This window comes from Patagioenas fasciata, chromosome 1 (genome assembly GCF_037038585.1).
Source record: "Patagioenas fasciata isolate bPatFas1 chromosome 1, bPatFas1.hap1, whole genome shotgun sequence".
Classification (NCBI taxonomy): domain Eukaryota; kingdom Metazoa; phylum Chordata; class Aves; order Columbiformes; family Columbidae; genus Patagioenas; species Patagioenas fasciata.
The window spans coordinates 119389314-119403926 of record NC_092520.1 but is presented as its reverse complement, the minus strand read 5'-3'; the positions used below and the strand labels follow the sequence as shown (position 1 = coordinate 119403926).

Here is a 14613-nt window from a genome sequence, read left to right as displayed (position 1 = left end):
TAAACAGATCATCAAAATATCAAAATGGATTTTGAAATCTAGCTAACATAAGATCTTGATTGCTACTGCATTACAGAAAAGGTTCACATGCTTTAAATCACAATTATTATGTTAAGCCCAAATCCATGGAAACTGACGACATGCACTGCTCAGGCCATTGCAAGTTAAAAACCAGAGTGCTTGTGCTGCTCACCTCAGCGTGCCCCTCTGCACCGCAAGCTCCAGCAATATGGCAAGCGCCAAGTGCTGATCTTGTAACGGAATGTTTCCTGGTCCTTTGGTACTGGGAGCTCCATGTACATCTCTATTTGAAGTCAAACAAAACACATTAACTAAGAAGTAATCAGAAACAATACATATTTCCTCACCAAAAGCATCTGCAGCACACCAAGAACTGCTAAATTTACAGAAAAATATCAAATTGGTGCTGAAAGCTGCCCCAAGCTTCACTATCTACTCTATAGTTCTATTAAACATGATGAGAACATGAAAAACATGTTTCACAAGTGAAATTCAAATTTTCTTTATGATAGTCACTATAAGGATGGAGTTTGAGTATTCAAGAGCTAATTTCTAGAATATTGTAAAAGAGTAACTTTAAGCCTCTTTAAATAACAGAGAAAAATCAGAGGAGTGTCCAAGTCCAATATGAGTGTATTTTCCCTCATATATACAGAAGCCTGCACTATTTTACTATGCTGTGTACAATTAAGTGTACAAATATCTTGTATTACCAAATCACTCTTCATGCGGATCCAATTTACACTAGTGAAACACTATTTTTCAGTCTACATGTAGTCTACGAAGTCTACGTGCAGTGATTCAGAACACTCAAATTCTGATTTTTCTTAAACAGTTAAAAGAAATTAAATCATATTTAAAGAGCATCATTTCAACAGCTCATGTATTATTTCTTGTTCGTGTAACAATAATAGAAAAAGAAAGTAATCTTTTTAATTTTCCATAAACTATTATGTTTATAACATCAGCTGCTAAGATATTCAAGTTTGCCATTTAACAGCTACTTCAGCAACGCTCAAAAAAAAAAAAAGAAACTTACCCAGTCACAACAGACCTTAGGAATTTAGTAGCTCTTTCTACCACTTCCAGCCATACAGAAGACACAGTCCCTTCATCAAAAAGGGATGCCTCTGGTAGAGCTCGTAGTGCATCAAGTGATTCCTGTAACAATTCACTGCACAGGTCTGCATCTTCACCTAAGGAACGTAAGTAATATTAGTTACACTCCTATCTTTACAGAAGTTACACAAATTTTTACATACAATGTTTTGTGGAATTTTTTTTTTAACTTCAAGATTACAAGTTACTTAATGATATGCACAGAGTTCTGTATTTTCACACAAAAATCTTGACTGTAAGACTTCTGAAGACCTATCTGTGTGACAAAAAATATATTCAGAAGGGTAACAACTCTTAAACCAGCTCATCCCACTGTATATTGCTGAGAATATCAGAGGAAGATCTAGGGCTAGCCGGTCGAAGAGCAAGCCAAACAGCTACTTTCTGAACAAGCAGCACAGACCGAGACAAACAGGTGGGTTAAGGTGGCACAGATGACAATTCTGCCAATCTGTGCAATTCGACAGTCACTGACAAGTACACAAACTAATCCACAAGTTTCACACTACTGCTCCTCTCCTGCTCCTATGATAGCTGCTGCTATCATGTAGTAATGTATTTGATCAACCCTATAACTCACTTTTCTGAAACCTGGCATTAAAAATACGTTCCTCTTCATGAAATCCCAGTTTCCCTTCCTAAACATAAAAGCACTCCAGCACAACACATTGCTGATACAGCTTGGACGCCTTCAATCAACAACAGTATTGTTGGGCATAATACCCCATAAACATCAAGCACAATTATGCAAATCTAACATTTATAAATGTATAGCTCTATGGAAATATCTAAGACAGATATATATTCTAATGAATTGTGTCTTCTAATGAAAAATATAGGCAATATGCCACAGAGAAGACCTACCTGACCTCCAGGCTCTACGAAGGAACGCAAATGCAAATGAAAGTGCTGCTCGGGATCCAACTCTTGCAAGTCCTTCTACACCTTTGCCCACAGGTCTTGGGCTAAACAGAATTATATATGCATTCTCTCAATATAATATATACAATAAATACATATATTCATATTAGTTTGTATATTTGACAAGTTTATAATTTAACTATATGCATGCATATATAATTACACTTTTTTTTTGTCTCAAGAATTCTAATTGTCTCTCGAGAATGAAGGTGATCAACATCAAAAGGTCAACAACCAAAATTCAATTTCAGGCGCTTCAAAGAACAACCAATTCAACTTCCAACATCAAAAAGCTTCACAGAAAAAACAAACTAGACTGGTATAATTGACTGCCATCAGAAATGTGCCTGTGGTTACTCAGAGTGAAATTATGATTGTGTATTCAAAACACGCAGATGTAAGATAATTCATGTACTCATTTACTCAGGACGTTTATACTTCTAGTTAATTTGGACTACATAAACTACACTTACAGGCTATTTTTAAATGAATCTTCAACTACTGGTAATTAATTCCGTTAATTTTGTCATTCCTTGTCTTTCCATTCCAGTGTCAACGTTACAAATCTCTCTTTGCAGCTTCTGTACTGGCATGTGTAAGGAACAGAGATAGCTTGAACTTTTGTTAATACTCACTGGACTCACATATGTTTCTGTTACATTTTCTTTTTATGCAAACAATCACATTAACTTAAGCTTTCCTTTGTACTGAAGGACAGGCTTCCTCTCAGAAAGACACCAACAGCTCACTTTCTTTTTAATCTCACATCAAAAGAAAGTGAGCTGCTTAGGACTTTTTCAAGAGAGAAAAAATTTTAACTGGCATTTTTAGCAGTCTGATAACGTAAATATATCAGTGCCCATTTTAATCAGAACTGGAAAAAAAACTTGCAGAGAACAGACTACATCAAGAAAGATATCACTGTCAGAACTCCATTCCCACAATATCTAGTAATGATATCTACTTACTGTCTCCTTTCATTTTTTAAGCTAGAGACTACCTAACCTAAAAATTTCCCTGATTGAATTGCTTGTTTGGTCAGACAGTAACCTTGTTCAGCTACTGAATAGCTTCTTTAACGCCTCATCTGGTAGATTTTTTCTATTTTTAGGTCAACAAGCTATCTAGACATGGCAAGTAATCAGACGATTTTTTATTTATTTCTCTGGAAACAGTCTCTCATGAAATGTACAATTACAACAGTTCTCACCCAAGCTAAGGAAAACTATGTTCAGCCTTCATTATTTGTATTTTTAAATCTGTTATGTGCATTAACTGAGCAAATATTGACAAAAAAAATAATGTTATTAGAACTATGTGACCTACATCAGCATCCTTTCTGAAATAGGCTTGTCTATACATTCTAGCTGAGTAGAACAAAAGGAATACCTCAATAAAACTATGCTTGCAGCTCAAAGAATAATATCTACGGCAATCTTTTACAATAAAAACCCAGCAGTATGAACAGAGACACTATAAATAAGCATCAGCCAAGGAGGAAAACTGTGGCAGACACCATGTAAAACCATCTTAAGAAATAAAAAGAGTTTCTTGACTGCTAATGTTTCATGAGTAGGAAGAAATCACATTAAGCTCTCACATACAGGTTGATAATCTTTCAATGACTTCCCTAATACATTAACTTGTCTGTGCACGTGTCATTACCTTTTCTTATCCACAGTAGGCAGAGGAATATTACCGCTTTTCCACTTAACTTTGACATTCTCCTGAAGAACTGTCCTGTTCAATGCAATGAAATACCGTTCCAGGATAACTAGCCTCTGCTTTAGCCTCATAGCTGAAAGAGCTGTTGTAGCAGTTTGTGTGGCCAGAGTTTGCTGTTCCTTCACTAGTACATGAAGGCACTCCTTCAACTCATTCACATCTGAGAATCAGAGAAAAATATCATTTTATGGGTGTTCATCCTTGTCACAAACAGTATCAAGAAAAATCAAGACAAACTGAAAACTGTGAACTGACCAGAAGTCTGAATGTCAAAACCCAGTGAAACTCCTTGTTTTCATATTTAATGTGCAAATTTCTTTTCCACAGTATAACATAACCACAATCATACTTAACATGTGTTTTGACAAAGGTTATCATCAAAACTGGTTTTGTGTGAATACATCTAAACCATCATATTTCATGTCTGAAATTAAAACATCACGGGAAATATTTACACGTCTCAAAAAAACAAGCTAGACAGCAAATTCTTATCAAGAGCAGACGTCAGAGAGAGACTTACGTGCAGGCAGCAACCTTGCAAGTCCCCACTAATATATGCTTTCATTTTGCACAGATACACATTAACTTAAGTTTCTCAGAAGTTATAAAACTACTCTCAGAAGCTCTAGAATCACTGCCAAGAGCTGCTAAGCTTCTGAAACAAATAATATCAAACAATGTTTTTAAATACCATTACCAAATAAAATATTTGACTTATGTACCATGACCAAAGAATTAAGTCTTCATCAACCAGAAGAAGCAGTCAACAGCCCAAGTCCTAGTAATCTAATAACGGATGGTAACAAGTACAGTGTGAAAAAAATAATAAATAACCCTTGAAAATAAAAACTTGGAAATTGTGTATTTTTACATTTCCTGTAGCTTTAATTACTAAGAAAAACATCAAAGGTTTCTTTTCTGTCCCTTTATTAAGAGCCTGATGACTGGGACACCCCACTCTGCTTTGCACCAAATTACCGTACTCATCCCTAAACAACCACATTTGTCACCTGGCTGCTACACAGAAGTACTTTTGTTTTAACTGACACCTGACTAAGAGATAGGAAAAAAAAAACATATGTAACAAACCAAAAAACACCACCACACACACACACACACACACAAAACCAACACATTTTTTGGAACAGCTGCCTTCAAGCTACAGAAATTCAAACACACTTATGGTAGTCTCCAGAGTTGAAAATTGTATCTAATGAGGCATAACATGGTTTTTGCAACCATAACTGTATAAAGTATTTCAAACTTTTGTCCCCACTCTGTGAGGCACCTTTGCATACCCAGCAGAGAATTCAAGTGGCCTTCTCTGCTATCAGATCGCGTTGCATTCACTCGTTTGTTGTCAGTCATCACCCCAGCCTGTTTTCAACATTGAGACTCACATTTCATCATTTCTTAACGTGTTAGATTCCTTTCCCTGAGGCAATTTACATCCTTCCACCTGACTATAAGGAACAACTTTTTAATCTATTTTTACTCGTTAAAAAAAGTGTTCCTTGCAGTCGAGACCTTAAAAAAAATTAGACAAAAGCAATAGCACCTATTATACATGTTCATACCTTGACTCAAACACAAGAAGAAATGTGACAAAAAAGCCACACCATACTTACTATCAGGTCTACAAAATTCCCTAAAGGACTCTACAGCACAGTCACATATCAACAAGTTACATAGATACAACTACTTCAGATCACAATGTAAAGTACCACATAAATAAAACAGATGCCTGCCAAAACCACATTTCATTTGTTTGGTTTGGCTTTTATAACGTCCCTTAACATTATGGCCATATAGAAGTTTACTTGGAAGGTTTAATGGATGACTGACTGTATCAGTACCCAGTCTGAAGCTTCAGTATACCTCCAGACTGATTGAACTAAAATCTTGTTTCATTAAATACCACAATTTTGAGTGAAAAATCTCAGTTGTGAAGTGTTAACATTACTCAGAACAGCAAAGTAATAACTTCCACAAAATATAAACTACATGTTCTGAGGTTACTGCTGTTATCTTAGGTGTGTTGTAACCTTTATTTTGTAAGAAAAAATACAAAACCCACATTGCAGCACATGGCTTCTGCATTTGAGTATCACAACAGAACAGGGTCAATACCGACATGTCATTTTCACTATCCCTCTAAACCATCAGCATTTGGGGGGATGGGGGGGGGGGGGGATGTTGTTGAGTTTTTTTGTTATGTTTTTCCTTCCCTTCCTGAACACTAAAGCCCTCCCAAATTCTAAGTACTACCAGGAAACAACAATGAAGTAACAAATGACCATGCTCTCCACTTCACAGAGAGGCTTTTCCTAACATTGTTCTTTTTCACAACTGATTTCATTCTGCAGATTCATTCCCCACACACTCCCCTCGTGTATCTATAGGAAAAGTAAACAAATAACCAAACGAGGTTCTTTAATTAACTCTTATATTTGGGGAAGAGAGAGCCTATGTTTGGTGCTACAGAAACCAAGCACTATTTGCCAGACTCAGCAGAGTCCATGGAATAACACACAGCTACAGCATTCACCATTCCTTCCTGACAAGTTCTCTAAATGTGGACACCCTCTAAAGTTATTTCTGTGAGTTGAAAAGTAAGATGAAAAAGACCTTCATTTCAAAATTACATGCTTATTAAACATGCCATGGGGACTACTGGGACAAAAACACTGCAGGCAGAGGCCACCTACAGTCCTGCAGCAATTACTTTACAAGGAAGTTCACAGAATCATAGAGTGTCCTGAGTTGGAAAGGACCCACAAGGATCATCAAGTCCAACTCCTGTCCCTGCACAGGACAACCCCACACTTCACACCATGTGTCTGAGGGCTTGTCCAGTCTCTTCTTGAACACTGTCAGGCTTGAGGCCGTGACACCTCCCTGGGGAGCCTGTTCCAGTGCTCCACCACCCTCTGGGGGAAGAACCTTTTCCTCATGTCCAAGCTGAACCTCCCCTGGCACATCTTCCTGCCATTCCCTCGGGTTCTGTCACTGGTCACCAGAGAGAAGAGATCAGCACCTGCCCCTCCTCCTCCCCTTGTGGGGAAGCTGCAGCCCCATGAGGTCTCCCCTCAAGTCTCCTCCAGGCCAAACAAACCAAGTGACTTTAGCCTCTTCTCATACAGTTTTCCCTCCAAACCCTTCACCAACTTCATGTCCCTCTTCTGAACACTCTCCAGTAGCTTTACATCCTTTTTATCCTGTGGCACCCAGAACTGCACACAGTGCTGCAGGTAGGAGTTTCCCTCCAAGTCTACCACTGCATAGCTTCCAATCCACTTCCAATCAACCACAGTACTGCTCCTACCAGCACCCCAGACATTCTGATGCAATAGGCGACACAAACTACCATACCAACTTTGGATCCATAAAAAACAGAATCCTATGGAAGCACATGCAACAAGTGACATCAAGCGGTACCAGCTGTAAAGCTGGCCATTGTATACACACACACAATATTGTGTCTGTGCAGGAAAAAAACCAGTTCCATAACGAGACTTATGAAATTAATTCCTACTGGTTCAGCAATACATACTAAGGGTAACCTGCAAGATACTCAACATCGTACTCAGTGATCTGGTAGAACAACCAGCTCATTTCATAAAAAAACCAACACTACTGTAGGCTTTAAATACCTCAAAGGTTCAATTCGCTTCTACAAAAACATTCCATAGTTCCACGGGTCACGCAATGTTTCATGAAACAAAACTTGACAATAGTGCTTTCTGAAGTAAGGGATTTTAAAAGTAAGTTATTTTGCTTTTCTGTCAACAAATAAAACAAAATCTAATTAAGACAATACAAGAGCTAGAGAATTAATCGACTGAATTCTGTCTTCAGCTTTTTATGAAGAAAAAGGGCTGGAAATAATTCAGTTCTTAAGTGATCAGCCCACAAAATCACACAGTCTTTATATTCAAAAACTAGTAATATGAAGAACTGTTCAGTTACAATATACTATTTTCAAATATTTAAACACTGCATGCAAAAACATTTTTTCTTGTAGAAAATACTATTTAGCTTCACCAAGATTCAAACCACATAAAAATAATCTGCATGAAGCATAAACTTAAATTTACTGAATTTAGTTGTAATAAAACTCCTTCTTCCTTGTCACCTTGCCTTCACAATCTCAAATGGCTACAATTTTAAGAAGGTTTCCTATGAAAATTAAATAATGCCACTCTTACAATATTTTAGAGATGATTCTTTAATATTTCAAGAATGCAGAACTAAGCTCACATGCAAAGTGTAGTAAACACTGGAACAGGTTATAGTAGTCCTATAACTCAGACATCTCAAAACTGAACCAAGGACTGTCTTGTTTTATTAAAAGTAACATTATTTTAAAGTGAGACATCTATACAATTTTTTAAATGTTCTCTTACTCTGTAAGTAAATTTATCTTTACAAAAACTCAGTTCATCTTTAGAAAGATTTAAATATATCCAGGAATCAACCCAGTGAAATTGATTTCAGTAAACCCTCAGGACTGAACAACGTTTATTACCGAGGAACTAAATACACTAATGAGGGAATAGCATATTAATAGTAACGATTCAAATTTCATCTGAGAAGGTTACAGGGAACTCTTCAAACAAAACTGTTCATATGCCACTACGCCAGCCCTTGATGTTAACCATCCCCTAAAAATGGTTTGTTTTGTCAGTTATTTTATGAAGGGTGGAGACGTGTTATTTACCTAATCCATACCTACAATATTAAGAGTTTAAGTCATACCATACAAGTTTAAACTCTCACGCTACCATTAGCAGAATAGTTGTTAACTGACAACTACAGTCAGATACCTATTTCTAGTGCAACCGGAAATGTAAGGGTTTTACCATCTTATATTAAAATTTTTATCACATCACACTCCACCCACAACAACTAACATAACATCTTCACTTCTTATAATAGTTCATCCTGCCAGAGGTTCTCTGCATTAGAAGGAAAAATACCAGTAATGCTTAACACAGATTATTTGACAGAACAGGGTTAAGACGTGACACGTTATCTAGGTATGTCAGCAAAACTGAAGGGCAGGAAAAACAAGCAGCTGAAGACAGTAACTTCTTAAACCATCTCAGCCATAGCCTGGACACTAACCTGACAGAAGTCCAAGGCAGAAAGCCTGTCCCAAGGCATGTTTGCTCCTGATTTAGCAGCTCGAAAAAAAATTAACATACTATGACAAGGTGACCTGCTTAGCAGGTGAAGGAAAGACTGTCGATGCTGTATACCTAGACTTCAGTACTTTGACACCGTACCCCGCAGCATTCTTCTGGAGAAGCTGGCAGTTCATGGCCTGGATGGCTGTACTCTGTGATGGATAAAGAACTGGCTAGAGGGCCAGGCCCAAAGAGTTGTGGTAAACGGAACCAAATCCAGTTGGCGGCCGGTCATGAGTGGTGTTCCCCAGGGCTCAGTATTGGGGCCAGTTCTGTTTAATCTCTTTATCAATCATCTGGTTGAGGGCATTGAGTGGACCCTTCGTAAGTTTGTAGATGACACCAAGTTGGCAGGCATGCTGATCTGCTGGTGGGTAGGAAGGTCACACAGAGGGATCTGGACCAGCTGGATCAATGGGCTGAGGCCAGTTGTATGATGTTTAATAAGGCCAAGTGCCAGGTCCTGCATTTGGGTCACAACAACCCCAGGCAACGCTACAGGCTCGGGGAAGAGTGGCTGGAAAGCTGTGTGGAGGAAAAGGACCTGGGGGTGTTGGTCAGCATTCAGCTGAACATGAGTCAGCAGGGTGCCCAGGTGGCCAGAAAGGCCAACAGCATCCTGGCTTGTATCAGAAATAGTGTGGCCAGCAGGACTAGAGAAGTGATTGTCGCCCTGTACTCAGTGCCAGTGGGGCCGCACCTCAAATCCTGTGTTCAGTTTTAGGCCCCTCACTACAAGAAAGACATTGAGGTGCTGGAGTGAGTTGAGAGGAGGACAATGAATCTGGTGAGGGGCCTGGAGCACAAGTCTGATGAGGAGCAGCTGAGGGAACTGGGGCTGTTCAGTCTGGAGAAAAGGAGGCTGAAGGGAGGAGACCTTATTGCTGTCTCCAACTACCTGAAAGGAGGCTGTAGCATGGAGGGGATTGGTCTCTTCTCCCAAGTAGCAAGTAATAGGACGAGATGGCCTCAAGTTGCTCAAGGAAAGGTTCAGATTGGATATTAGGAAAAATTTCTACATGGAAAGGGCTATCAGGCATTGGAACAGGCTGCCCAGGAAAGTGTTTGAGTCACCATCCCTGGCGGTGATTAAACCATGTATAGATGAGGTGCTTAAGGATATGGCTTAGTGACAGTATTAGGTTATGGTTGGACCTTATGATCTTAAGGATCTCTTCCAACCAAAATTATTCCATGATTCTAAATTATTTCTTTACACTTATTCCATTAGCTCTTGTAGGGCACAACATAAGCTTCTAATGAGTAAGTTAAGGGCCTTAAAAATGCCAATATCAAACTGAAAAGTTTCAACGACTTCCGTTGCATCACAAGCTTTAGTAAAGGTAAATATGGATGTTATGGTGTGGAGAGATTTCAGACCTAAAAATGCAAAACATATTTCAAACAGAATTTGGCAATAATCTACTGTTATAGTGAGTACACATTCCTGTCAGCAGCAGAATTAATGTGCTCTCATTTCCTAGAGATTTTCCTGTTTTGTCTCCTCTTTCCCTTTCCACTATGTAGTATTTCCACCGGACAAAGGGCAGACAGAGGATGCGGCTGGCTTGTCTTACAGGTATCTAATGGCCCTGCAAGACACCCCTACAGAACGAATGGGTTCGAAAGTTAGAGTGAAAGACAAAAATGCAATCACATTAACGTAATTTATTTCAGAAATAAAGCTAAAAATGTTCCCAAAGTTATTTTATACCAACAAACAATGTAATTCCTAAAAGGACTTTAGCTTTTAGCTTCTTTCTGTCTGCGCCCCTATTCAAAAGATGTCCATCAGCAGAACTCACCTTATTAGTATTCAGCAGGGGAAACAATCAGCAGTTGCATGCACATTCAGAATGCCTCTCATTTTGTGGCTGGGTACTTAATTTTCTAAGTTTTATATTGCAAGGAAAACTTATTTAAACTGATGCTCAAATACTCATGCACAGAAGAAAATAGCAAGAATTGAGCTTGTGTGTGTGGGAAAAATAAACACACACTTAAACATACCACTGAAGAGCATAAACAGCAACCCAACAGATACTCGGAGCTGGACAACAGCTTTCAAGCTGAGGGGGGGAGAGGGAGAAATATGTGAGTTAAAATCTGTTCCAAGTGGTAAGAAAGTCAAAGTAAAACAGGGATGAAGGAGTTCTGAGAAGTGGAATGTAAAACAGAGCAGGTCAAATTTCACCCCTTGATTGAATCACTCTTTTATCATCATTTCTGAATGTAAACTTGAAAGTATTGATCTAGAAGTTTTATAAAACTAGAAAATGTTACTATAAAGGAGGTTAAAAATGGAGTTTTTTTCAATGCCACAACTGCTTTTAATGATTTTTGTACACAGTTCAGATTTAGATATAATTGTCTAACAGTCCTAACAAGGCCCTTTGATGAAAGTTCTACATGTCTCCTCTCTCACTAAGCAAACACAGAAAGATCTGACTGTTGTTGGTAGTGACATGTATCTCAACAACTTCTCCTGGAATTCACATGGGTAATTTTAACCTGCCTCCTTAGGTATTGCTTCTAAAGCATTTCTTAGTGCAATCAGCTACATAGCAGTATTTGAAAAACAAAATGCAGCACTGTCTGCAAACAAGTTCTCACTCATACATGAAGAAATCCCAGAAGTGTTACATCATGACACTGATTTACCAGCATAATGGCTTAATTCACTTTTAATATAAAGCAGATCCGACTACACAAGAAAATAATATTCCCACTTCAACTGTTGATTGCTTATTCATTCAAGGATAGTTGCATTAAGATTATTTTCTCATTTACTATTTTGACCTACAAGGGAAACAGAACAGTAGCATGCCTACTGAAATTTCAAGTAGAAAGTAGCATTTTCTAGTCAGATAGTTGTTAAGGTGAATTTAAAGTAACTGTCTGTAGTTATACAATATTTGCTATCTTAAACACATGAAATTAGACCAAGTGTGTTTGAAACATAAGCTATTTAACAGTTTTTGAAGTTAACCTTTTAAACACAGTCACAGTTGAGCTGTTTCTGTTTTTTCAAGAAATAAAATTTACCTGAAGTCAACAAAAAAAAAAAAAAAAAAGAACAGGACTCATCTCTAAGTGAAAGCTGCACTTTTGAATCAAAGTCAAAAATACTGAAATCTCTCAGATTGTATATCTACAAAGACATGGTGCACTGAAGACATTTCTAAACACCTAATAGTGTTATATATTAAATGTGAAGGGTTGGAACCCTTAATGCTGATAGAGACACATATGGAATGCATCAGAGACTATGAAAAACTAGCAGATATATGCTTAGGAGCAGTAACAACAGCAAGTCCCACAGAAACCTGTGTAAGTTTCTCTGCTGTTGCATACATGCATAAATTGTGTGGAAATGGAGACAAACATTTAGATCATTAAGTCTGTTGGTACTACATTAGAAACAGTGACAGCCAACTGCAAAAATATGCAAGCAATTAAGTGAGCAAAAAAACAGTAGATGTCCATTTATGAGCAAGTGAAACAAAATTCCAGTTTTCCCTGTTATAAGGGGCTCCAAACAACCTTCCACTCAGGAACGAAATCTTGGCACTACAGCAGGGTAGTTCCAAGAAGAAATTGCTCCACCGTACAACAGCAGCTGGATAAACAGGGTATCAAGACAGACAGAATGAAAACCAGAGATCATTATGACACTTCATGAAACCAATGAGGTACTCACAGCTGAATTAGTACATACAGTTCCCAAGCCATCATCCTGGGCATAAAAATATAGAAAAACAATCAAATAAACAAAAAACACAGAAAGAAGAACTAAGTGTTTGGAATAGCTTCAAATAGTATACAATTAAGTTGCACAAAATAAGATCTTCAGCAAGGGAAAGAAACAACTTGGGGGTGATTATGACAGAATTCTTAAAACACAATAAAAATCACCCCACCGGTGTTGGGGAAGACAAGTAAGGAACATCCACTCAGTACCTCTCACAGTAGAAGAATAACATGGCATCAGATGAAACCAACAGATGCCAAAATGAAGTCAAGGACTAGGAGGAGATAACATTCATATGATAAACAGCTGAATTACAAAGCTCTTTGCTACACATAACTGTGGATGCTAAAAGTTCAAAATGTTCAAAAGGGACTAGACAATTAATAGGAAAAAAAAACCAACATCAAAAGTATTAAAGACCTTATGCCTTGCACACATATGCTCCAGAAAAATAAAAGGGGGTAGGGAGATCCAAACACACATTCACATTCCCCCATATCACCACCTCTAGCTCAAAGTCTATAGGCTACAGATAGTGTGTCATAAACACTGGACCTAATTATTCACTTGGCTACTGTTATTTATGCTGCTGCAGTCAAGACATTGGACTAGACTGCCCTTTGGTCTGACTCAATATAAACGACCTCAAGTATATCATGACTAAGGAAAAGAAGCCAAAGAAAATTAAATACTGGTCTATTTTCTGTAAGGTTTGATCAACCACTTCAAAGGGCTTCCTCTTTTCCTCCCATATCCAGAGTCGAACACTTGGACTTCTCTCCCAATCATGTAAGATACTAAAAACCAAAAATTTTCAGGAAACTTCTGAAAGTAGTAAAACAAGATTTCTAGGAAGAACCAGAACACCTGGTAAAAGAACACACAACCTGGTAGGAATAGGATAAGGGGGAGATGTTTTAAAGATGTACTCATGTCAAAAATGAGGCCTGACTAGTAAAACACTGACATCAGTTAATAGCTGAATATGAAATTGATGAACACTAAGGTTCAAGAGAGAAGGAAAATCACTTTGAAGTCAAATAATGACTTATCCGTGTATTTATTACTACCTTACGCATTTTTACAGTACTTGGCATAATAAGACCATTCCCAAAAAAAGCTATGACCTCTTTGCTCTGTTCTGGCAGAGCAGTGATCTCAGCATAAATTAGAACTAGGAAAAGCATTTTGCTTCTCTGAACTTGTGCCAGGATAACAAAACGGAGAGGGGGGGGAGGGCGGTGTCAAAAAGCACTGCTTCTCAACACATTTTATGAGCAGGGGTTTTTCTATGTTCTCAGAATTTCTCAGCCCTCGTGGGGGAGGGATGTCACAAGAACCACTGACCTGGATTAGCCTGTTCAAGTTCAACCCTCCACACTTCTGGGTAAAATAAGATTGTATTACAGTACTTCTGAAACATAGATATACACTGTCAAATGTCTAGATACTATTTTCATAATGTAAGGCTGTAAATCACTAAATTCAGTAGAAATAGTTCACAGTATTGACCTGAAACACACTTGAAATTCCTCTTCAGTTCTTTTTGTAAAATAACTCCAAGGTCACATCTCCAAATTAATACCTTACTTGTAAAGGCATACAAAACATAAATGAAAACATAGTAAGTCTTTAATTCTTACTTGATCAGGAACAATATATGTAAGAAACAATTCTCCTTTTGAAAAGTTCCTTCATGCTTTTGACAGGCAAATGTTCTAAGGTTCATTTTATTTTTATGGAGGATGACAGAAGAAAAGCTTAAAACAGTTTTCCTCATTTTATAAAACACTTATACAGAGTATCAAAATTGAAGTGATTCTCTGTATTTTTTTCAAAATTAATTACCACGACGAAAAACTAGGATGACCCAAAAGGCAGCTGTTA

The 14613-nt window shown here is 37.8% G+C and overlaps 1 protein-coding gene across 7 annotated transcripts in view; it reads right to left on the bottom strand.

The window, feature by feature from the left end:
* HERC2 (HECT and RLD domain containing E3 ubiquitin protein ligase 2) overlaps positions 1-14613 on the bottom strand; it is a 115930-nt gene that overhangs the window by 80679 nt on the left and 20638 nt on the right. For 6 of the 7 annotated variants that reach the window (XM_065854517.2, XM_065854527.2, XM_071813537.1 and 3 more), the window contains 4 exons: positions 3727-3946; positions 2005-2105; positions 1061-1217; positions 194-304 (listed from right to left, as the gene is read on the bottom strand). In XM_065854517.2, coding sequence (XP_065710589.1) covers positions 194-304; positions 1061-1217; positions 2005-2105; positions 3727-3946 — 589 coding nt within the window. The remainder of the gene's footprint in view (positions 1-193; positions 305-1060; positions 1218-2004; positions 2106-3726; positions 3947-14613) is intronic. The other variant, XM_065854508.2, reaches the window with a different exon arrangement.